We start from the raw sequence: 23181 nt of genomic DNA on the forward strand, positions 1-23181 counted from the left end.
AGCTCAAATGTCATGCACTTAGCCTTTTGTATGTCATGGACCCCCCTTGCAGTTTATTGAAATCTATGGACTCTTTCTCAGGATAATGGTTTACTGTCTCCATAACTGAAGGAAATGCTAAATTTCTGTTAGAGGTTTTTCCCCATCCTAAGTTCACAGCTCTTCATTGCCTTCTGAAATCTAATCATGTGGATTTTAGATAAAGGATCTGTGGATTGAGGGAGTTTGACTTCTGTCTTTATGTAGTTTTATTTTTTGAAAGAAGCATTTTTACTAGAATATTTTAGATTAGATTTTTTAAAAAAGGCATTGATTTAAAAAAAGAAACCCAGCCTTTAGTAAAATGAGGTGTTAGTAAAAAATTACAATGCATAATAATCTGATAAATTATTTGATAGTAATAAATATATTATGAATAATAAATTATTTGATAGTAATAAATATATTATGAATAATAATAAATGCGAAGGTACTATAAAAGAAGTCCTACATATAAGAACCGGTGGGCCCAGAAAGTGAAGATACTGTTGAAAGAATCTTTACTTTAATCATTAACTTGAATAAACTGCCAATTTTGGACATCAAATTTTCAGGATCTCACTAGAAAGTAAATTATTTCAAAACTTTTTACTCAGTAGGAGTCACCTGTACTAAGTTGGAATTATTGTCTATTCTTAATTACAGTGCTATTCCTAGTTTATCATTGTGTATAGATAGTCATAAAAAGAAACTATCTCCCCAAACGTAAATCTTGTAGCGTAATGACCATCTGGTTATTTATATGTATTTTTCTAATATTTGAAGAAATTCAATAATCAAACATGGAGTACTGAGAGAAATAGATCTTGATTTTACTTCCTTCACTTAGGTATAGGATAGAAAAAGATATTTTATGTGACCACACTTTGAGGTTCTATGGACAGAAGAACTTTATAAATCCAAAGGGATATTATTATTTCATGGTACAATATAGTGAAAAGAGCCTTTGATTTGGAGTCAGAAGGCTCAGATCTGGGTACTGACTCTGCTCCTTATTGGGCAAATCATTTAACCTTTCTGAGGCACACCTTCCACCTTGTGTTTATACAGCTGCTTTCTTCCTAAGAACTCAGAGCGTCCTCATAGTTAAGATTTCCTTCTGTCCTCACAGAATCCCCTTGCCATAGAAATAGCGGCAAGGTTAATTATCCAAATTTTACCAATGGAAATTTTAAGGTAAAAAATAAGATAAAAAAGCAAAGTGTAAGCAAACATTTCTTTCAAGGAAAATTTTGTGTAGTCTTGATTTTGATATAAAGATTTAAAAGTACCTTTGGGGAGATTATTGTTTTGGTGAAGATATTAATTTGTTTAAATAAGTACATTTAATAAATTATACGTAACTTGAAAGATAATCCCCCAACACATTTCTACATTTATATGTACATATATGTAACGAATTTGTTTTTATTACTAGAAAGTAAGAATTAAAGAACCAATAGATCAAAGAGAAGCATGGTGGCGGACATCACTAAAAGTATGTACATTTCAATTGTTTTCCTTATAACTCTTTCTTTTTGTATGAAACTGCATGAAAGGAGGAATTAATTATACCTCTCAGTCATATTGTAAACTCATTTTAGTAAAGCCATAGGAATTAGAAATATAATTTTAATTTTTCATGTAAAACTCTGAAAAGTAAAACAAGTCAGTAGGTTTAGAGAATTCACTATAATATAACATACAAAAATTTTATCCTGGGGCTTGGTATTTGGGAGTAGCAGATGTCGAGGGAGGGGGTGGACCCAGGAATCCCGGAAACAGTTGTAGAAAAGCCCGCTCATTTCACTGTCTCAGAACACCTAGCTTCCCTTCCCCACTGGCTTTAATGTCATTTCCTCCCTACAAATCCCTTGATGACACCATATAGTCTCTTCTTTTCCCAGAATTCAGAGGAGACCCTAAAAGTTTGGAAACTTGCTGATGGTGTCCCCTAGGAAGACAGCAGACTGGCTTGGTGGGGACCTAGGGTGATGGGATGGGGTACAGTGAGGCAGCCAGGTGTAAGTATGAGATGGAGGGAAATGGGAAAGACCTTGGGAGACAGTGACAGAACTTTATGGGTCAAAACCTGAAGAAATTGGGGAGGTCAGGATCTTGTATTGTGATATTAATTTGTACTAGTACAGCTGGATTAGAGGGGTCATCTCTAAAGAAGAATAATACAAAGAAAGAAAATACAAAGATTGGCAGCTAATGAATTTCTTTACTGCATGAGAGAGAATTTTGGTTCGTTAATTTTAGGACTGGCTTCTAGATGCAAAACAAATTTAGGAAGACTGGCTTTATAACGTATTAAGATGACAATGCTTCCAGACCATAACATAACCCCAAATAGAGGGAAGTGGCATTTAATGAAACGATATTTTGCCCTTGGTTTTTGTTCATGTCTTGTATGATCTTTACAAATTTTTCAGATTGTTTTAGACATTGTTAATAGGAGCAATTCCCAGTACATCAAGGACCTGTCATTTTGTTGGCTACAGGTCACCACCTGGGGCTTAGTGAATTTAAGTGCCTCACCCATGATCATAGCCAGTATGATTTAGGGGTGAAGTTTGAATAAAGGTCTCCCCTTTTCCAAAACCAGTTCCCATCTTCTACTACTAAATGGTGTTCTTAAGGGTCAATTTGGGTAAACAGAAGAGTTCTCTCTAGAGAGCCAAGATCCCTGGGTTGCAGAAACAACCCCACCTCTCCTTCCCTTCACCTACCTAGATTTGGACAAAGAGGGCCCACTGGGATGAATGTTTCTTATGATGGACCTACAAACATGGAGGTAGAGTTGCCTTATGTCTCCATCAGATGGATCATCTAACTGTTCACATGATGGTCAACATTTACAGGTCCATTCCCCTGGAGAGGGCACAAGTATAATATGGAGAATAGTTTGTTAGCTGTAGAATGGGGTATCAGAGGGCACAGTGTAGAATAAAGTAGGATAGGGACTTGGGAGGGGGCAGCTGGGTGGCACAGTGGATAGAGCATTGGGTCTGAATTCAAACCCAGCCTCAGACACTTAACTGTGTGACCCTGGGCAATTTACTTTACCCCTATTGGCCTCAGCTCTTCATCTGTAAAATGGGGACACACAGGAGAAGGAAATGGCAAGAAAACCCCCTGGAGTTATCCGTGGAGTCACAAAGAGTTGTACAGGGCTGAATGTCGAACAGCAAAAGGGACATGGGGGAGATGGAACTGATAAGGATGGGTATGAGGTTTGAACAGTGGCCAGGGAAAGGAATTCGGGCTTAGGCAACCTGCCAATAGAATCTACGGGATGCTAGGAAAGCAACAGGAAACTAGATTGTCATGTTCTTCACAGTAGCAATAATAATGTTCACTTTAATGATCCCTGAGCAAGAGGTGGAAAGGAGGAGGAAGGTACATACCAGTCGTTCCAGGGCAGATGGAGTATCTGCTGGGCTTGTCTTATGGTCAAGACAGGGGTAAGTGGAAATAGTCAATAAACGTTTATTTAGTGTTTACTAGAAGCCAAGGCCTGTACAAAGTGCCTAGAATACAAATAAAGGCAAAAACACAGTTCTAGTCCTCAAGGAGGGGAAAACAAAATGTAAATGACGAGGCCCATGTGAGATGTATAAAAGGTAAGTCAGTCTGAGAGGGGAAAGCATTCACAGCTAGGGGGACCAGGTACAGTCCCCTCCAGAAGGTAGATTTGGAACTGAGCCTTGAAGGAAGCCAGGGAGGCAGGGAGCGATGGGGCATTTTTATTTGCTCTCCAGCCACTCTCATGTTAAGTAGATGAGGGAGAGAGTTCAAGGGGATTCTTAGCCCCGGAAGGATTGCCAGGGCAGATGGCCAGTCCCTCCTCTTGCCTGCTGGCTGCAGTGGGATTTAGTGGAATGTTGGACTCCAGCAATGCTAAAGCTTTTTTTGCCAACAAGTGTATCAGAAATAAAATAGTCGGGGTCCAGCCACCCTCAAAGTCTAGTTGTAGCAAGAGCCTTTGGGTCATATCACAGTGGTTCATTAAAGCACTCATTAGAAACGAAGAAAGGCGCAGCCCGACTCCAAGGTGATCTCAGAATTAATGTTGCTTTTCAACAGGAAACTCCAATACCAGGTACCTACACAGTGCGAGACTTTCTTGAAGAATCCCAATTAAACCCGGTGACCCTTACATACAATTTTAAAAATGAAGGTAGAAAAAAAATCCCTCTTATGGAAATGAAGAGGGATATTACGCTGCCCGATATACCCAAGTACCTGCCTCCTAACTTCATTGACCTGGTCAGTAAGCAGATGGCTTCTTACTCATTCAAAGATACCCCAAGGCAAAGCCCCAGCATGATGTGTCTCAAAGATCAGGTAAAGCTCAATCGAGGAATTATCTCTTATTTGTGAGATTTGAGGTGATTCTAGGAGAGCCATCATCAAATGTCCATGATGGTAGAAGTGAGGCCTGGAAAGGAATAAACCTGTATTAAGCACTATGCCAAGCACTCCCCAGATATTATCTCAGGAAGGTCAGAGTCTCATCCCAAATGACATCATTCATAGTTTTGGACAGCTACTAGTTGCCCTGACTAGATGACCAGTAGAATCCAAACAGGTGATCCCAACCATTTTTTCAATTTGTTTTTCAGAAAGGATTTCTCAGAATTTGTCAGATGAAACAATTATATGTATTTTCCTGATTCAAAAGCTTTATTTGAGTGATATAATTAAAATTATATATATATGATTATATCATTCAAATATAGTTTTTTTAAAAATCAGGAAAACACATGTAATTGCTTTACTTGACAACTACACGCACACACACAGGGGTTTCATAGTGCTCAAAGCTTTGCAAATCACTTTTCATACATTATCTTATACATTGTCTCGTTTCATACAACCCATGAGGTAAGTACTCTTATTATCCCCATTTTACACAAGGTAAAAGGAGATAAAAATTACCTACTCAAGGTCACACAAGGTAGTATCTAAGATAGGATTTGAGCTTGGATTTTCCTAAGTTCCAGGTCTTAACACTCAGGACACTACCCACACTGCCTCCTTATCAATGGATCCATCAATGGTCTTCATTCACCAAAGCCCTAATTGGATGTTTCATTTTGGTTTCAAAGGTGACTCTCCAGAGCAGTGGTGTCAAATTCAAATAAAAATCAGGGCCACTAAACCCTACATAAATTCCTGAGGGCTGCAGATTTGCTTAGAAAACCACAGAGGAACATCATTTATGTTCTATATTTTCATTCAACCTCACCATTACAACACCAAGTGTTACCCCCGAGGGTCTTGTGTTTGACCCTTCTGCTCTGGAGGCTTTGGCAGGTCCAAGTTCTATGATCTGAGAACCCTCCTAGCTAAACCTAAGAGGCTTCTTACAGAGTGTCAGCCACCACATGACATTCTTTTTTTCATCACGGCATTGCTACTTCTTAGTAAAAACCCTAAAAGGGTCTATATTAGGTGACATGAATTAGATGTGTGTTAGGTGGGAGAATATCCATACTGATCAAATCACAGAACCTTAAAATACTGAAGTATTATATAACAGGGATGGAGCTTTCTAGATATTCAACTCACAATCTTTTTTTCCCCTATACGTAACTAAATATTTTGGCTTTGTTAGCAGAACTCAAAAGAAATAATAACTTGAGTTAAGGTGAACATTTATAATTGAAAAAGGCAGAGTTCATAACAAGTAAAGAAGTTTTCATAAGCATTACCAATTAAATCTCAGATCAGTCAATCAATAAACATTTATTAAGCACCTACTATGTGCCAGAACTATTCGAAGTGGTGAGGTACAAAGAGAGGCAAAAGACAATTCCTACCCTCGAGGAGCTCACCATGTAACCAAATGTTCATCCTGTGTAATTACTGGATAATTTAGGTCAGGGAATGTATTTATTTTATTTTAATTTAATTTTATATTTTGTTATATTATTTTATACATAAATTTTATATTATACATAAAATATATATTTTATTAATACAAATAGAAAAGCAAATGACAAACAGAAAATATTTGGGATATCATAATTTCAAGAAAAGCATGGTAGTATATACCTGTAATACCAGATAATATTTGGCTAAGCCTAGACTGGTGGGTCACTCGATGTGGATTTCTGAGTTACAGTAAAGCTAAAGTAGAGCTTAGCGTGGACACAGTAGGGTGTCCACACTAAGTCTGTCCAGCACCAATATGGTGAGTCTCCAGGAGCTGGGAGCAACAAGGCTTGCTAAGGAAGGACAAAACGGATCAGGTAGGAAGCTTCCATGCTCATTAACAGTGAGATGGAGAATGGGAGGGGCTGCAACATTTCCAGCATGGGTGACTTAGGGAAATCCAGTCTCCAAAAAAAAAAAAAGAAAAAAAATCATATCATAAGGTCGTACTGAATATACTAATTGAAATTCAGGGTTGTGAAGACATGACTCCTCTTTGCATTGCAAGTTCATCTATGTCATTCAGCGCAGGCATCAACTCACTCTCCTTCCATTATTGGAGTCTATCCCTTCCTACTACCTCTCCTCTCCTTCTGTAAGCTTATTGGTTATCTTGGAAGGTTATCTTTGAAATCTTTCTAAAGTTTAGTCTGGGGAGATACTTTTTCTTGGTCGTAGTAACTCAAAAAATGGCCAGTTTCAGTGGCACTTATATTTAAGATTGAGCTATTGGGCCACAGCTTGAACCTCTCCGTTTCTTTCCACTTGATGTTAACTAGTTTTTTGTCTTAAATTTCTAGATATTGTCATTGGGCCATTAAGACCCTTCTTCCATTTGTTGAATGGGATTAATTATTTAATTATCTATTTATTATTTATTTCTCATTTAATTTTATGCCTCAATGATCTGGACTCAGCATTTTGAGTCCCACGGAATGTCTTTTGAATGTCTTGAGTGATTCTTCTTGCTCCAGCCAGGGCTGAGTTCTGGAATGACCTCTTAGCTTTCTGTGGATCCCCTCTTGTTCCCTGAACCACCTCCTCTCTTCCACGCAGTTGTCACTTCTTTCAGACCCACTGCGAAAGAAGAAACAGTTTTCACATCTCCTCCCTGAGCCTCAGGTTGCCATTCTGTTTGGGGGGGGGGGGAAGGTTGTGCCCATCTTATTTCCCTCACCATAAAAGACAAATACAAAATATTTGACATGTCATAATGTAAAACCCAATGTGGCACGTGCTTCTGGAAAGACAGAGGGTAGAGGATTCTCTATGTTTGTATCCCCAAGAACAGTGCCTGGCACCCAGTAGGCACTTTATTAAATACTTGTTGATTGATTATTTGATTACTAAACTGTCAGCTCCTTGAGGACCTGGATCAAGTCTTATCTCTGTCAGCATCTAGCCTAGTACATTTCCTACAATAAGTAAGTGCTGAATAGATAAATGTTTGTTGGACAGACATTATTCCAAAGCATCTCTACAGTTAGGTCTCTCCTGTATTCATATAAACCCAAGGTGATTTTAGAAGTAATGACTGACCCTGAGGTCTGTGAACACAGTTAATGTTACTTCATTAATTATCTAGGTTAATAACTGATTCTGCTATGCTTTATTTATGATACTCAGTTATGGCAAGACCTCTGGGTATCTGCCTGTAAAACCTGATTAGAAACATTAATTAAATGAGACAGAGTGTTTCTACGGTCTACACTTCCTTATCATCATTGGACTGTGGAAGCACAATTGTGATAGGAAACATTCTACAGGAGAAGCCTTACCATGGCAAATCCCATGCCAAAGCAGGAAGTTATTACATACAATTAACAGTCACACATATTGAAAATACAACCTTGATACTTAGGGAGGTGGTCTCTGTAGTCAGACTTTGGACTACCCAATACACCATGAAAAGAAAAGGAAATGAAACCGTTTTGGTAGCCAATGCCCAATAAAAGAGCAGAGGTCTTTTATTTGTCAGATGCTTTAAGGAGCCCCAGTGTTCTTAATCAGTTTTAGCCAAGTTGCCTAAAGCCCTGGCCCATATTTCCATGATACTTCATTACAAAAGTCTAATCTGGATTGTTCACTGAATAAAGAGTTGCTTTATCTTTGGGGCTCAAAGTTTCACCTCTAAATTATGGTGGCCACAACCAATGCTTCTTTGGAGTTTGTAATATCAAGAAAACACTGAGCCAGAACAAGGGTGCAGCTGTACCTTTTAAAATTGAATTTAAAAAGTAAAATTTAAAACTAATTCATATTTACTCTGATCATCATTGCCGCTGCAAAATCTGCATCTGGGGCCAGAAATTCATACCACTTTATAAAGAGCAACTATGTGGTAACTCGGGTAGGGCCAATCGTGTGTGGACAATTCTAGCACATATTTGAAAACCTGATTTAGAAGGGGAAAAACATACCTTAGGGGATAATTTTTAACTATAGATAGATTATAGCACCAATGCAATACCCATAGCAGCCACTATGAATATTTATTTGGGATATCATTAGAATACCAGGAAGTTAAGATTTAACAGGGTACTTTTCACTAATCCAGGGAAGTACCTACATCTTAAACCTTCTTTCCGTCAGGCCTCTCCACAAAAACTAGTTCCTCTAGACAAATTACTCCTTCCCCCTACTCACAGCTTGCTTCTCTCTCTCTACTCAAGTTCTCTCTCTCCCTGACTTGGGCAAGCTCCTCCCAGTCTGAGCTCCATGTGATCACAGGCTCCATGTGTTAGGCCTGTTAATGGGAGGGGAAGATCTTCCTATTCTATTCACATTACAAAGATAATTGACCGTGGAATCTTTTTAACAATAACTCCTTTATGACTCTTAATGTATGGCTCATTTTCCAATAATTTTATAGATGTATACCTTTTATAATTCTCAAGAACCCAGTGATTTCATAAAATGTGGTAGACTTCAATTAAACAACCACAAAGAGGAAACCTAGTGTAGTGGATAGACTGGTAGACTTTGAACCAGAAAGAACCGTATTCAGATCCTACCTCTAGTTTACGGTAATGGCCAAACCACTTCCCTTTTCTTGGCCTCAGATTTTGAGGCTTCTCTGCTGTTCTATAGAGACTCTGTAATGTGAACTGGTGAAGGGAGTTCCCATACTGATAAAAACATAGATTATGACTCACATGAAGCAGTATTTTAGATATCTATCTTTGAGAATGTGGTTTGAAACAGTTAAACACAGCTTTCTTAAACTGCTGAAATAGAAAAGTATATAAGACTATAAGAATTATGATCATGAACTAGAAGATTACAATGACCACAAAATGATGTTGACCCATGTTGAATCATATTATATTATAATGTCTCATCTGTTAGAACTATGTTATCATTAGGATAGTGTTGTTAATCTGTGTCCATGTCTTGCAGAAAATTGATCTTTCACCAGGGCAATATGATATTGTTCCAGCACCAGTTCCCAAGTTCCTTGCCAGGTAATTGTTATTTATTATCATTAAATTAATTATTTAACTTATATAATTCCCCTCTAAAAGCTCCCTAAGAGCAATTATAATGGCTTTAAAATTTCATTTCTGCCAAGAATAATATTTCTTCAGCCCTTACTATAATTATATGAAGGAATATTTCTCAAGAAACGTAAATTAATAAAATATTGGCTAAAATAAAAGTAGGTCTAAAAAATGACATGTTGCATTTTTTTAAATACAGGCACTATGTGTTCCGTTCTACAGTTCAAAGGTTTCCAACGTATTATTTTATTCCAGTAAGTACATTGTCAATAACTATTAATTCTTGATTTTAAAAAGAGGGACGCTTGGTTTCCAACATACTAACTGGTCCTTTTGAGGCATTGTCATAAAATACTAGAACTGAAAGGGACCTTAAATCTAGTCCAACACCTTCATTTTATATTTGAGGAAACTCGAGTCTCCTTGAGAGTAAGTGACCTGAAGCACACAGAGCCAGTAAGTGGCAAAGCTGGCTAGTAGAGTACTTGTAGGTCAGTGCTATGTAAAGAAAAATGCTTTGCCAATGAAGCGAATTAGCAAATGGATGGCAGTCTTTGATTTAATGGTGAAAATAAATTGAAGATTTTATAAATCTTGAGTCATTTGTAGCCAATTATGAGGTTAAGCAGAAAAGATTCTTCAACAAGAATGCCTGGTTTCTTCCCTTTCAGGGTTTAAAGGTGCTTTTTCTGTCTCTTAAAATTTCCACTTATGTTAGTGAATTGTGGCTAAAATAGACAGGTTCTCCAGAAGATGAATAAGGATATGTAAAAAATTAATATTCATATGGGTAGCTCGAATAGAGGAATGAGGAGAGCAGATTATGAAGTTAATAGAGCCATAGCTTTTCTCATTTAGGGGAGGGGAGTGCTATATTTATCTGAATATGTATGATCTATTAGAACATTCAGGGAAGGACAGAACAGATTTGCGTTCCAAGTCAGGTAAAGAGAAAGAACATGGTTGCTTTAAATAGTAGCGGGTCTGCTGGGATGAGCTTTATCATAGGGCCCTGAAAGAAACTGCGTAAGTTGTCACAGAATCACTCCTGGGAATCTTTGACGAATGATGATAGTGAGTAGGGACCGAGCAGTTCAATCCATGATCACGCCCCGTAGACATATCCTTAGTGAAATTCTAGAATGTAAGGGGCAAGTCAAAGAGACACAATGGGCTTTGATGAAATGAAAGACTGTAAGGGGCAGGTCACAGAGATAAAGAAGTACAGTCAGACTTGATGGCATTATAGGGTGCTTGTTGTCATTGGTGGTGATGGTAGTGGGGACCAATGACATTAGCTGCTAGCCACTGATTCTCCGGGGCAGCTCAGGGGCACAGTGGATAAAGTGTGAGGCCTGGAGTGAGAAAGACTCATCTTCCTAAGTTCAAATCTGGCCCCAGACCCTTAGCTGAGTGACCCTGAGCAAATCACTTAACCCTGTTTGTCTCTGTCTCCTCACCTCCAAAATGAGCTGGAGAAGGAAATGGCGAACCACTCCAGGATCCTTGCCAAGAAAACTCCAAATGAGGGTCACAAAGAGTCAGATGTGACTGAAATGACTGAACAGCAGCAGCAAAAGCCACTGATTACCTCTAGCCTTGTTGGCCTTTAAAAACAAAGCAAGACACTCTCTAGGAGTCAGTTGAGGCAGGAGACATCTCTAAGAATATGAGCTCTGGGAGTAGAAAAGACAGCCAACTCTTGAAAAATCTAGCTCTTGAGAGGGAATCATCTTGCCCTTCTTGGAAAGGAAGAGATTTCTCTGTCCTCCTCTCTGCCCCCTATCATCCATGTCACCTTACACCATCAGGGAGAAAGCCCAGGGAGCCCCAGAGAGAAACAGAGCCATCAGAGATGCTTCACCCATGAGAAAGGACACTGAGGCCTTGTAACATCAGAGGCACAACTTGCCATGTGTTCCCTGTTGTGTACCTCTCTGCTAGTGTGTCCCCTGTGTTTGCTCACTCTGTGTGCATCTCATGCTTATGGGGGAGATGGAGTGGGTGGAGTTAATATTTTGTGGCTACCCTCTCTATGTTGTTATCTTGGTATATGCCTTTTCAGTCAACTGAATACATCAGAGAGCAACTTGTGAGTTTTTGGTGTACAGACCAACAGAATACCTTCATACACACTTGAGTTCCAGCCACATGGGATTGCTAGCTGTTCCATGACCTGACTTCTGGGCATTTGTATAGGCCTTCTTACCCATGCCTGAGTCATACTCCCTCCCCATCTGTGCCTGTTGAAATCCTTGTCTTTCTTCAAATTTCAGCTCATGTCCTCCATGATGCTCTCCCTTCCTGTTCACAGCTGGGAGTTCACTGTCTCTCAAATTTCCTTAGAGTGTTTTTCCGGTTCTCTCCTTTGTCCATATTACATTCTGCCTTGTGGCGCACATGTTGTACTCCACCTCAATTAGATAGTAAGGTCCTTCAGAAGGGAGGCTCTATCACTTTTCAGTTTCTCATTCCCACCACCTGACACAGTACATTACACACAGTAAGTGCTTAATAAATGTATTTGAGTTGATTTCATTTGTTGAAAGCAATTTATAAACTGAAAAACACTATATAAATTGTAAGTTGTTATTGTTTTCATTGTAATATACTTTCAGAAATAGAATGGCAGTTGAATAGGATCCCAAAGTAAGCTTGAAGGCACAATTCCATTGTGTTTGTGTACTCATGGGAGAAAAATTTTAAAGTCTATAAGCACAAAGTTATTTTTCTTTTTTAAATGGGTCAGACTTTTCTCCAATTATTCCAATTCTTTGGATCCAATTTGTCCTAAATATAAAGAAGTATAATAGGAGAATTGGCTTTGACTATGTTGCATTCCTACCCCCACCTGACCATTTAAACTGCACAATTTCATAACCTTGTGTGGAAGTGCTCAGGCACGCATGCTATTTTGTTTATCTCCACAAAGAGACCTCCCATGTACCCATCAGCTGCTCTGTAGGATTTTCTGAAGCATAAACATTACTTTTATCCTTCCTTATAGACCTGGGGAAAAGATACTGAAAACCCAGTTCCCAATCACTTCTCACTCTGACATTCGTGTGTGGGAAAAAAAATATCCATAATCGCTCATGTGAATTTTCAGTTCGTTCTTGAAGGGTATTCCTTTAGTGTGAAATAGATGTTAACCTTGAATCTGAAAATCCTCTAGGCTCTCCTTTGTGTCTCTGTGACCAGGACGACAAGGGGTGGAAAATCCATTTTTTTGTTAGTTTGTAAGTGACTTCTTTATAGTACAGTTGCTAAGCTATTTAGTTCACAAATGTACAGCAGGATTTTATTAGGGGCAATTGATGCTTCCGTTGTGTGTTGCTATTTGGAAAATAATCTCTCATTCCTTGGGTTATACTGTCTAGGTGACCCTGGACAAGTCATTTATCTTTTCACTGCTCTGGGCAGCTCTCTAAGACTTTATTTTTTTTTTCAAGTGCCAAACTGCTTTGTTAGAAGGAGTTTCCTCATTTGGAATTCTTGTTTGGTTGTGTCTGACTCTTCGTGACCCCATTTGGGGATTTCATGGCAAAGATACTGGAGTGGTTTGCCATTTCCTTCTCCAGATAATTTTACAGATGAGGAAACAGAGGCAAACAGGGTTAAGTGACTTGCCCAGGGTCACACAGCTAGTAAGTGTCTGAGGTCATTTTTGAACTCAGGTCTTTCTGACTCCAGGATCCAGGCCCGATCCACTGCACCCCCTAGCTGCCCATCTAGGAGTTCTCTGTAACATAAATGAAATGACCAGTACAGTCCCTATTCCTATCCCTAATTTGGTGCTTGTCGCTGTTACGGATATCCAATGTAGAAAATTATGAAACCAAAGTTTGAGAAAACAAGTTGATAAGCTGGAAACAATATTGTCTTCACTTTGGGTTTGTAAAGTCAGCCCTTCAGAGCTTGGTTTTTCTCATAAGCCAATGTGGCAGCTCTTACAGCGCTCTGCACCTTTCTTATGAACCCTCATAATATACACCTGCCTTATCTCTTTTACAAAATAATGAGCTGTTTGGCACAGGACCCATTTCTTATTCTTGTAGGGCAGGATGATAACATGAACTTATCAAAAGATCTGAGTTCAGATCTTGACTCCAGCAACAGCGAATGCCCTTAAACAAGTCACTTAATTTGTCCAGTTATTAATTTGACATAAAATGGAGAAATATGGATACTCTTTACCTAACAAAATTCTTATGAATTCTGAAACTGTGAAGTATTCTTTTAGTGTAAACCATTACTTATATCCCCCTCATGTTATCTTACATATTATCTTACATATTATAGGAATCTAATAACTATATCTTTTTTTCCCAAGGCATAATCTTTTATTTCCCCAAGGATTTAATCTTACAAAGCCCCAAAACGCAATAGTTTTCTCTCTCTCTCTCTCCCTTCCCTCCTTCCTTCCTTCCTCCCTTCCTTCCCTCCCTCCCTCCTTCCTTCCTTCCTTTTTAGGTTTCCACATCCACTTCCATAAGATTTTGAGTTCTAAATTTTCTCCTCCTCCCAAACCACCCCCCCAAGATGGCATGCAATCTAATATAGGCTCTACATATACATCCATATTAAACATCTAATAAATATATCTTTAAGTTAATTGAGAGAGTACACTTGAATCATTTTTTTCCCTTAGAAGCTCTTCATAGTCCTTAATCAGCAGGACGTTCTCTTTGCTATTCCATTGTCACGTTCCTTTCTTTGTGGGACTCGGGTAGATTCAGCCTTTGTGCACCTTGTAAGACTCAACCTGTGAATGTGACGGATGAAAAGTAGTTCTCCCATCTTATGTAGGGCGCTCTTGCTCGCTCTGTGATTAGAACCTAGCTGGGCGTGAAGGTGCTTCAGGGATTTTAGTCATCATTTTTGCTGAGCCTCGTTGTCATAACTGATACTTTTCCAGTTACTTATTAAGAGCGAGATAGTAAATGTGTGACATTCTTGATGGGGAAGGGAGCAAAACCTTAAGATTAAAAACTACTTTAGTTACATCCAATAAATTGTAATGTGGGGTTCCATATGTTTCACAATAATGTGTTTTTAAAAACACATATGAAAAACTAGTAATAAGGACGCTAGAAGGAGATAAATGGAAGTTTGTGCATAGCTATAAATGGGTTTTATTTGATTTATTACTTGATAACATTTATAAAGAAATTGTTTAGAAACTGGATATGAGGTCTGTGACATCCACTGTGAATTTAAACTGAGTTAAACTCTAATAATGTGAAAGACAGATACTGTAAGTCGGGTAGAATGTAAAGCGTTTAAGGGAAGGAGCAGTTTTGTGTGTGTGTGTGTGTGTGTGTGTTTGCATATCCAACACCTAGCATAGTGACTAATATATAGTAGTCACTGAACAAATATTTGTTGAATTAAATAACTCATTTCACTTATCCATTAACAAAATGGCAGCAAAATTCCATGAGAAGAAAAAGCTGTCAAAATGAATTTGCTTGATAAGTTTAAAACTAAATAAGAAACATAGATATTTCTCTTCCCTGCATGGCAGAACACGGCCATGCTCTTGGTGAATGATTTCTTAAATCATGGCAGATCAGAAAGGGCTTTGGGGCTCCCATCACCTTCAAAAAAGAGGCAATCCATTTGAGATCTTGCAGAAGTAACTAACCATGATTTCTTATAGGATCACAGGACTCGAATCTGGCAGAAACTTTAAGAGATCATTTCATCCAACTCCCTGTTTTACAGATTCAGGAAACCAAGGGCTGTTTGAGGTTAAGGGTCTTACCCAAGGTCACAGAGAGAGTGAGTAGCAAAAATGAGTTTCAAAGCCTGGTCTCTGACTCCATTTCATTTGCCCATTTCTTCTTAACCTAACCATTGTACAGCAATGGGGTGTTGCTAAAGAAGATTATTGATAACACTGACTGATACGATGACAAGATCAGGGTAAGTGATATAGGAACTCTTTACAGGAGAAGGTAGTGATAAAGAGCTATGCAGCTTCCCGACCTCCCCATTCTTACCCCTAGACTAAGGGTTTTTTCCCTCCTAGTCAGACCAACACAGCCACCTTCATCTTATACTACCAAAAAAAAAATCTGTACTCAGGGAATGCAAATTAATTTTAATATCAGTGAAAGCAAAACATAATTAGGAAGGGAAATTTCAGGCCCCAAATGTCACATAATGTATTACAAAGCCAAATGAAACAATTTCTGGATTATTTGCCATTTGGAAAGAGCCATATTAAGACGCTACTCTACTAAAGTGGATAATGGAAAGCTGGCGATATTTGGAGTAAGTGGAGATACATTATTTGGCCTTTTAAGGATCATTCCAGTTTGATTTTTCTAAATGAAAACACCTGAGGATCCAGTATGAATAATTCAGCAGGAAGAAGGAGGATTTTAGAATGATCCCCCAGTGGATAGATCTGAACTGAGCTGTATGTATATGTTTGTATGTACATCTACATATAAATGCAAGTATTTATGTATATAAAAGTAGATCATTGTAAAAGTCTTGTAAATCAATATAAGGTAGATCATTCTAAAATTCTCATATAAATATGAGAATATAGGTATATGCTCACATATATGTATAGTATGCATGGATATATACATGTACCTGTGTGTATATATTATATATATGTGTGTATATATTTTTTAAGTGGACACAATCTTATTGTTAAGGTTGGCATGTCCTATGAGAAACCTACAATCTCAGACCCTGCAGATAGAGGGTCTCACAACTCTTTGCCAGTGGATGATCCTTTAAAGTCCAGTTGTTGGCAATTAGAAATGCTTAAAAATACTGAAGGTCTTGGGGAGGTCAGAAATATACTTGTGACATTTAAAAAATGTGTATGGCTGCAATCAAATTATAAAAACCATCTTGACAGTTAATGCCAACACAAGAAATAACCAGATGGTAATTGTGTAAAAATGTTATAGTTCTAAATTCCTAATTGTATTTTTGACAGGAGCATATGCAAACATCTTGTTATTAATATAGCGTCATGAGTCTTGGTGCACACAGCTTGAAGTCTAATCAGATTTAATTACCAGCTATTGAATTTCCCAGTCCTGAGATCTTTGAAAAGAGAAAGAGGATTGAGTATGAATTTTTTTAAAAAGAAAAGTTGTTTTCAGTAACTTTGTTACTGCACATAAAAAATGTAACTTCAAAAGTTTTGCTTTCTGATGGATTTTTTTTCCTCCAGGTTGTAAAGGTAATCCCAAGCAATCATTTGTTTAGCATAAATAAAGGAGCTATATACTGTATATATTGTACAATGGAATGGGTGCTGGGTTAGGAGTCATCAATTTGGGTTTTTTTAGCTTAGGTTCTAGCATTATCTTTCTGTCTGAGCTTAGGCACTTTCCTAGCTTCAATTTTGCTTTCAAATTTGATAAAATGGAGTTGGAAAGAGTTTGAACTATCTTAGGATCCCTTCCAGCTATTATAACATTCTACAACTGGCTCTATCTAGTAGGATAGCCACGCTCCTGTTCAGTGGCGTCCGACTCTTTTTGATCACAGACCATAGCACACCAATGCCGTCAATACTGTGCCAATACTGGGTTTTCTTGGCAAAGATATTGGAGTGACTCGCCATTTCCTTCTCCAGTGGATTATGGCAAACAGAGATTAAGTGACTCTCCCGGAGTCACACAGCATGTGCAGTTGATTCTCATTATTGGCAAAAGTTATGGTCTAGAAAGTCTCCAAAACCCTTTAATCTGTGAATCCTGAACCTTTGCTCCTAATGGTTCCTAAGAGCCTCAGGTCACAACATTTACATTAGGGCTTTCTAAAGCAGCCTCATGCATAGACTGATGAATTTCCTTTCCCTTTTTCTAAATGTAGCATATTGTCGATTCGTTAACACAGAATTCAACAGCCAACAGCACTAGAACTCACAGCTGAATGAAACTTATCTAACGCGTATTCTCTCTGTAAAGCTTCCTTGTGCTTAGGAACACTAGGCAGCACTTCAATCCGATGCTCAGGGGCCATTTTAAACAATAAAATCACCAACAAAATGTACAAAAATGCAAAAACCATGGCACTAAATAGACTGCAAAAAGAATACTTGTTTATCATATGAGATCTGATTTTTTTTTTTTTTTGAAGTTTGAAATGAGTTTTGCTACCTGAAGTGTCCTGGGAACTCTGGCAAAATCACAATCTCTAGTTCAATACAAACAGTTCTTATTGTTTGCTACAAAAATCACCTGCTTGCTGCTGTCCCCTTGGTCAGGCAGCACCTAGTTTGACTTTAACTGGGAACATCCATGTCCCACCACTCAGATTTTATGCCCATGAATTAATGGTAGCAGGAATCTCCAAATAATGCAAATAATAAGGATTGACTGTAAGTTTCTGAAGCTGGATATGAGCTCATATCTTTCAAATTCTAGGTCCAACCCTTTAACCACTACACCATCTAGCTTAAGCATCCCATTCCAAAACTGGTCACCCTCATTTCACCTAAACTAAATTGTTTTTTGATAGGTAGAAATGCTGATGTGATAAGGATGAGGAGCTCCTAGAGATACATAATAAACTTAAAGGGGATCTGTGTGGATCCATGGAAGATGGAAACCATATTGCAGCAGAAGACTCTCCCTACTGAGCATGACCTGTAATAGCTTCCTTGCTCCTTGGGGGCATCTCCAGCTTGTCATTATCAGATTCTTCATCCCGACAGCACTTCTTAATGGTCTGTCAAAAAAAAAAAGATTCACCGGTGGACATCAGAGGTGAAATTCAATTGATAATCTGGAGAACTTTGTTTTCTCAAAATGCCTGAATTTTAGTAAGAGATTCATCATGGAGATGAATGCATCCACCTTGTCACAGGCTTCACCATCCTTCTTTGTGTACCTGATCCTGCACATACTTTTCTGAGAAATGGACACATGCAAAAAAGAATGATATAGAGTAGGATCTACTTGCAATCAAAACTGCATTTGAGTGATATAGAGGCACCTTATGGAGGAAATGCCACTAGCATCATCCACTCTGATCTTAAGGACCTAGAACGCCTTTAATTCACCTGGCACCTCAGTCAATGCCAATTCCTCTGGGCATTATTGTCAATAGCTTTGACTTCACTCTCATCTGAGCTCCTAGACTTAATGTGTGGGCAGTGGTACAATCATGAAAAGTCAAGTTTGGGAAGCTTCCAGATCATTTGTTCCAAAAGATTAGAGGTAAACTGCCAGCATTGTGTACAGGGTGCCTGTATTCAGGCCCAGCTTTCAATCCTCTAGGTAGACATGATGCTCGTAAAATAGTGTCCATTTATCCATAGCTCCTCCAACATAAGAGGGGAGAAGTCAAGACCTCAGTCAACTGAGCTAAGTAAGGCCTCCATGTTATTGAGGGGGATTCAAAATGTCTCAAAATACCATGACAAGAAAAAAAAAAGGCTGGAAATTCAAGGAGCAGATTGAGTTAGATAGTCAACAAGGCAATCCTTGTATCTCCTAATCTGATACTGATCTTACTCGCCAGAATCTTTCCTTCTTAGTCCCTTGGATTTTTGTACCCCAAGGATTCCTGGTTCTGGTTCTATTTATCTGTATTCCAATTCAGGTCTTATTCTTTTTTTTCCCCAGGAGGTGTGATTACCCTGTCCCCAATAGGGCAATCGTGGTGATTGCCCTAATTAGGCAATATTCCCTAGGGTAGGGAGTAGAGGGGGGAGGAATATACCAGTACTTCACACTGTAGAATCATTTTCAATTTGCAGTCCATTAATTGCTACCCTCCCACCTCCATGGTCTTTTTCACTTGAACTATTGAGCCCCTTCCCCAAATTAAAGGGACTAATGAAAGACTAGGATTTTTTCGTTGTTGTTGTTATGCTGAGGTCTTTTGGTTTTGTTTGGGTTTTGGTAATGGAAGTGGTTTTTGTTTTTTCTAACAGGATGCTCTTAAATAAGGTCAAATAACTTTAAATAAGGTCAAATAAGACTTTAAAGAAGGTATTAAATAAGTCTGGTATTAAGGTCTTCTGCAAGTCCCCTTTCCAACTATATTTACCACTCCTGCCTCTCCCCACTCATCCTGACTTGATCTACTCACTAGCCTCCAAACCAATCCTATCTCTTTGCCATAACTCCCAGGGGTCCCCTTACCTAGAACACCTTCCCATGCAAGTAAGTCCCTAGGCATCTTTCAAAGTAATCTCAAGTTCAGATCCATAGTGGTGAACCTCCATGATTACTGGCTAAGGAAATTCAATTCAGTCAATAAACACGTACCTCCTCTATGCCAGGCACTGATTCAAAGACAAAAACAGGAAACAGCATCTTGAATTGCTACTAATTTGATTTTGTTATTCAGCCTTGCCTTGCCTCCCCAAAGTGATCCTAAGCTCTTTGAGGGAAGTGAAGACTGTTTATTTTTCCAGAAGTCTAGCATACATAGCCTTGCAGGCATACAAGTGAAGAAATATATGTCTGTTGTTGTATTTCATTGAATATACTTTGTTATAATAGGATTTTCCCAGACCCAGACCTGGGACCAGCAGTCTCTAACACCCTGGGACTGTTCATGTCAAAAGGAGAGTAAAATAGAAGAGAATTCCTACTCTCAGACTTGATCATAACAAAGAGAATCTCAGAGCTCAATGATAATTTGTTTTTTTGTTTCTGTACCAAATGGCATCAGCATAGGTCAATTAGTTTAATGAATAAAACATACAGGCACCCTTCAAGCAATCAGAATGCAGCTGCCTCCCAGATTTCCTCTTAAATTTTGAGATGCACTTTATAGATTGGATATTGGAGTCTATCGTGTAAATCTAGGAGGATAAATATATAGCCAAGAGCCGGCATGTCCCTTGGTGTCCAGTATGTATAATGATAACTTGGCAAAAGGTCATTAGAGACTATGATAAAATGATTAAGCCTTGTTGGTATGAGAGAAATAGACTCTGTCCCTGCATTTATAAACCAGGGTTGAGGTAGAGGGGTTGTTCTGTTTCACTGGAGCCTTATTAAATAAGCCTTAAACTACTGCCTGATTCAGAGTGGAATCTCAGATTCCATCTTTGTAGTGGATGTAGGGGAAAGGCATTGGAACTGAACCCCTGCCCCCATTCCTATTCACTTCAAAGGTGCCTTCCCAGGAATCTTCACATCATCCTCATTCCTTCTACTCTCCTCAGAGGCTGAGAATAGAATGTGTTTGTATAAAAATTAGTCACCGGTATTCAAGGTTAAATGCCTGTAACAAGCTCCATTCACACACACTATTCCACTCTTGCCAGTGAGCCTTCCGTTCTTAACTCCCTCTTCTTTTTTTCTCCAACCTTTTTCTCCTTGAAATCCACGTCTGTCTTTTTACCCATGAAATAGTGTACGGAATCAATATTATTCCCCAACTAGATACTGATTCAACATTTTAAATCTTGAAATTTGAGGACATCCTTATTTAGTTAGGTCAGTTTTGATGGGCTTGTACCTGATGGCAGAGGGTGCGATAAAATGATCCTTTGAAGAATTCATTTATTTCTAGGATTCTGTGACTCTGGGAAGTTGCTTGTTACTTCACAAGAGGTGGCATTTGTGTGTTATGACTGGTGCCTTTCAAGAAACACACTATGTCAACAACCTCATCCAAGCAACATTTTCTGAGCCATCCTCCGTGGCAGTTTCTGCTAATCAATTAATCCATCACTCAATCATTTATTAAGCACCCCTTATATTCCAGATACTGTGATAAGTGCTGGGGGATAAAAATGAAACAGACTGTGCCCTCAAGCAAACATAATCTAGGGAGGGGGATGACATATGCACATATAAAGAAATATAAAATATATATACATTTTAAATGCAACGCAATTTCATGGGAGGGATCAAGAAAAGTATTACAAAGGATGTGGCATTTAAGCTGAGCTCTGAAGGGCACTAGGGATCCTAAGAGGTGTCAGTAAGGAGGGAAATGCATTCCAGGCATGGGACAAAGGCACAGAAATGATGGGGAGATGGGATGTCATGTGTAAGGAACAGCAAGTAGATCAGTTTGTCTAGAACATAGAATAGGTGAAGGGGAGAATAATGCATAAAAAGCCTGGAAAAGTAGCCTAGAGCCTGTCTTCATGAAGGGCTTTAAGTGCCAAACAGAGGCATTTTGTCTTTTATCTTAGAAGTAGGAGGGAGCCTTGAGAGTTTATTGAGTAGGGGAGAGACAAGGCCAGATTTGTTATTTAGAAATATCCATCTGTCAGCTAGGGGAGAATTACAGAGACATGAAAGGGATGAGGGAAGGGACTTAATTAGTTGGCAATTTGAAATAGTGTAGGTGAAAGGTTACATGGTGGTTGTACGAGTGGAGAGGAGACAAATATCAGAGATTTTGCTGGGGCTAAAATCAAGAAAGCCTGGAAACTGATTAGATATGGAGGATGACAGAGAGTTACTTGAGGGTGTCCCCCAGGTTGTCAACTGGAGTAACTGAAAGAACAACAGATGGACAGAGAGATTGGGAAGCTAGGGATTGAGGGGTAGACTTGGGAAGAAATTAGTAAACAAATCTTTATTAGGTGTTTTCCTATGTGCGGGGACTGTGTTACCAAAGATAATGAGTTCTATTTAGGACATGTTGAATTTGAGGTGGCCACAGGACACCCATTTCAAAATGTCTAGTAGTTAGTTGGTAATGAATAGAGCTCAGGGCAGCTAGGTGGTACTAAGACAGAATACTAAGCCTGAAGTCAGGAAGACTTATCTTCCCAAGTTCAAATCTGGAACACTTAACTAGCTGTGTGATCCTGAGAAAGTCACTTAACCTACTTTGCCTCAGTCCCTCATCTGTCAAATGAGCTGGAGAAGGACATGGTAAACCACTCCATTCTCTTTGCCAAGAAATCCCCAAATGGGGTCATGAAGAGTCAGATATGACTGAAATGACTGACAACAGCAGCAGAACTCAGGAGATAGATTGGGGTTGGATTTGGGAAGTCATCTTTGTAGAAATGGTCATTGAAACCGTGAACAGGGGAAAGCACCAAGATGGAGTATGCAGAGAAAGAACAGGATCTGAACTGAAATACAATTGACTAGATAGGACCAGAACCAGGAATCCTTATGGTACAAAAATCCAAGGGGCTAAGAAGAGGATTAATAAATTACCCCATCATTAAGGGATGGGATATGGATGATAAACCAACAAGACCATGATATGGATGATAAACCAACCAACCTCAAGAGGAGGGTAGAAGGAGACCTGGGAAGGAGGAGTGTAATGAAAACCTAGGGAGCAGAGGATGGTCAACAGAGAAGTTCAGAAGGATGATGATCAAGAAGAGGCTATGTGTCTGCACTCCTAGCCCTAACATCCATCTGAATGTTGAGATTGTTCTGGAGTTGCTTATCCATGATGGCGTAATCACTGGTCTTCACATTTAACAATTAACACGTTTGCTTGGTTTTTAAGAAGTTTTATTATTTCCTTTGTTTCTTTGGGTTTTTTTTATAGCTATAACTTGCTTTACTTTTTAAAATACATTTCATGTATGTTGTAAGGTCTGGAATTCTCCTGGCAGGGGAACCCTGTACCCCTCCATAACTGTGGGGTGTTCTTTTTATACCTAAGGAAGAGGCCAAGTAGCTCCACATTTGATTATAGATAGTAATTTTAGTCAATCATTATGAATACTTACAAACAGGGACAATTTTCAAACTGGGACAGGAACCAGACAGTTCTGTGGATCCCCTGC

The 23181-nt window shown here is 38.8% G+C and overlaps 1 protein-coding gene across 7 annotated transcripts in view; it reads left to right on the plus strand.

The window, feature by feature from the left end:
* STPG4 (sperm-tail PG-rich repeat containing 4) overlaps positions 1 to 23181 on the plus strand; it is a 40874-nt gene that overhangs the window by 4544 nt on the left and 13149 nt on the right. For 5 of the 7 annotated variants that reach the window (XM_072635661.1, XM_072635659.1, XM_072635660.1 and 2 more), the window contains 4 exons: positions 1457 to 1516; positions 4111 to 4371; positions 9364 to 9428; positions 9664 to 9718. In XM_072635661.1, coding sequence (XP_072491762.1) covers positions 1457 to 1516; positions 4111 to 4371; positions 9364 to 9428; positions 9664 to 9718 — 441 coding nt within the window. Of the gene's footprint in view, positions 1 to 1456; positions 1517 to 3403; positions 3489 to 4110; positions 4372 to 9363; positions 9429 to 9663; positions 9719 to 23181 lie in introns of all 7 variants that reach the window. The other 2 variants (XM_072635665.1, XM_072635664.1) reach the window with 2 other exon arrangements.

This window comes from Notamacropus eugenii, chromosome 1 (genome assembly GCF_028372415.1).
Source record: "Notamacropus eugenii isolate mMacEug1 chromosome 1, mMacEug1.pri_v2, whole genome shotgun sequence".
Lineage (NCBI taxonomy): Eukaryota > Metazoa > Chordata > Mammalia > Diprotodontia > Macropodidae > Notamacropus > Notamacropus eugenii.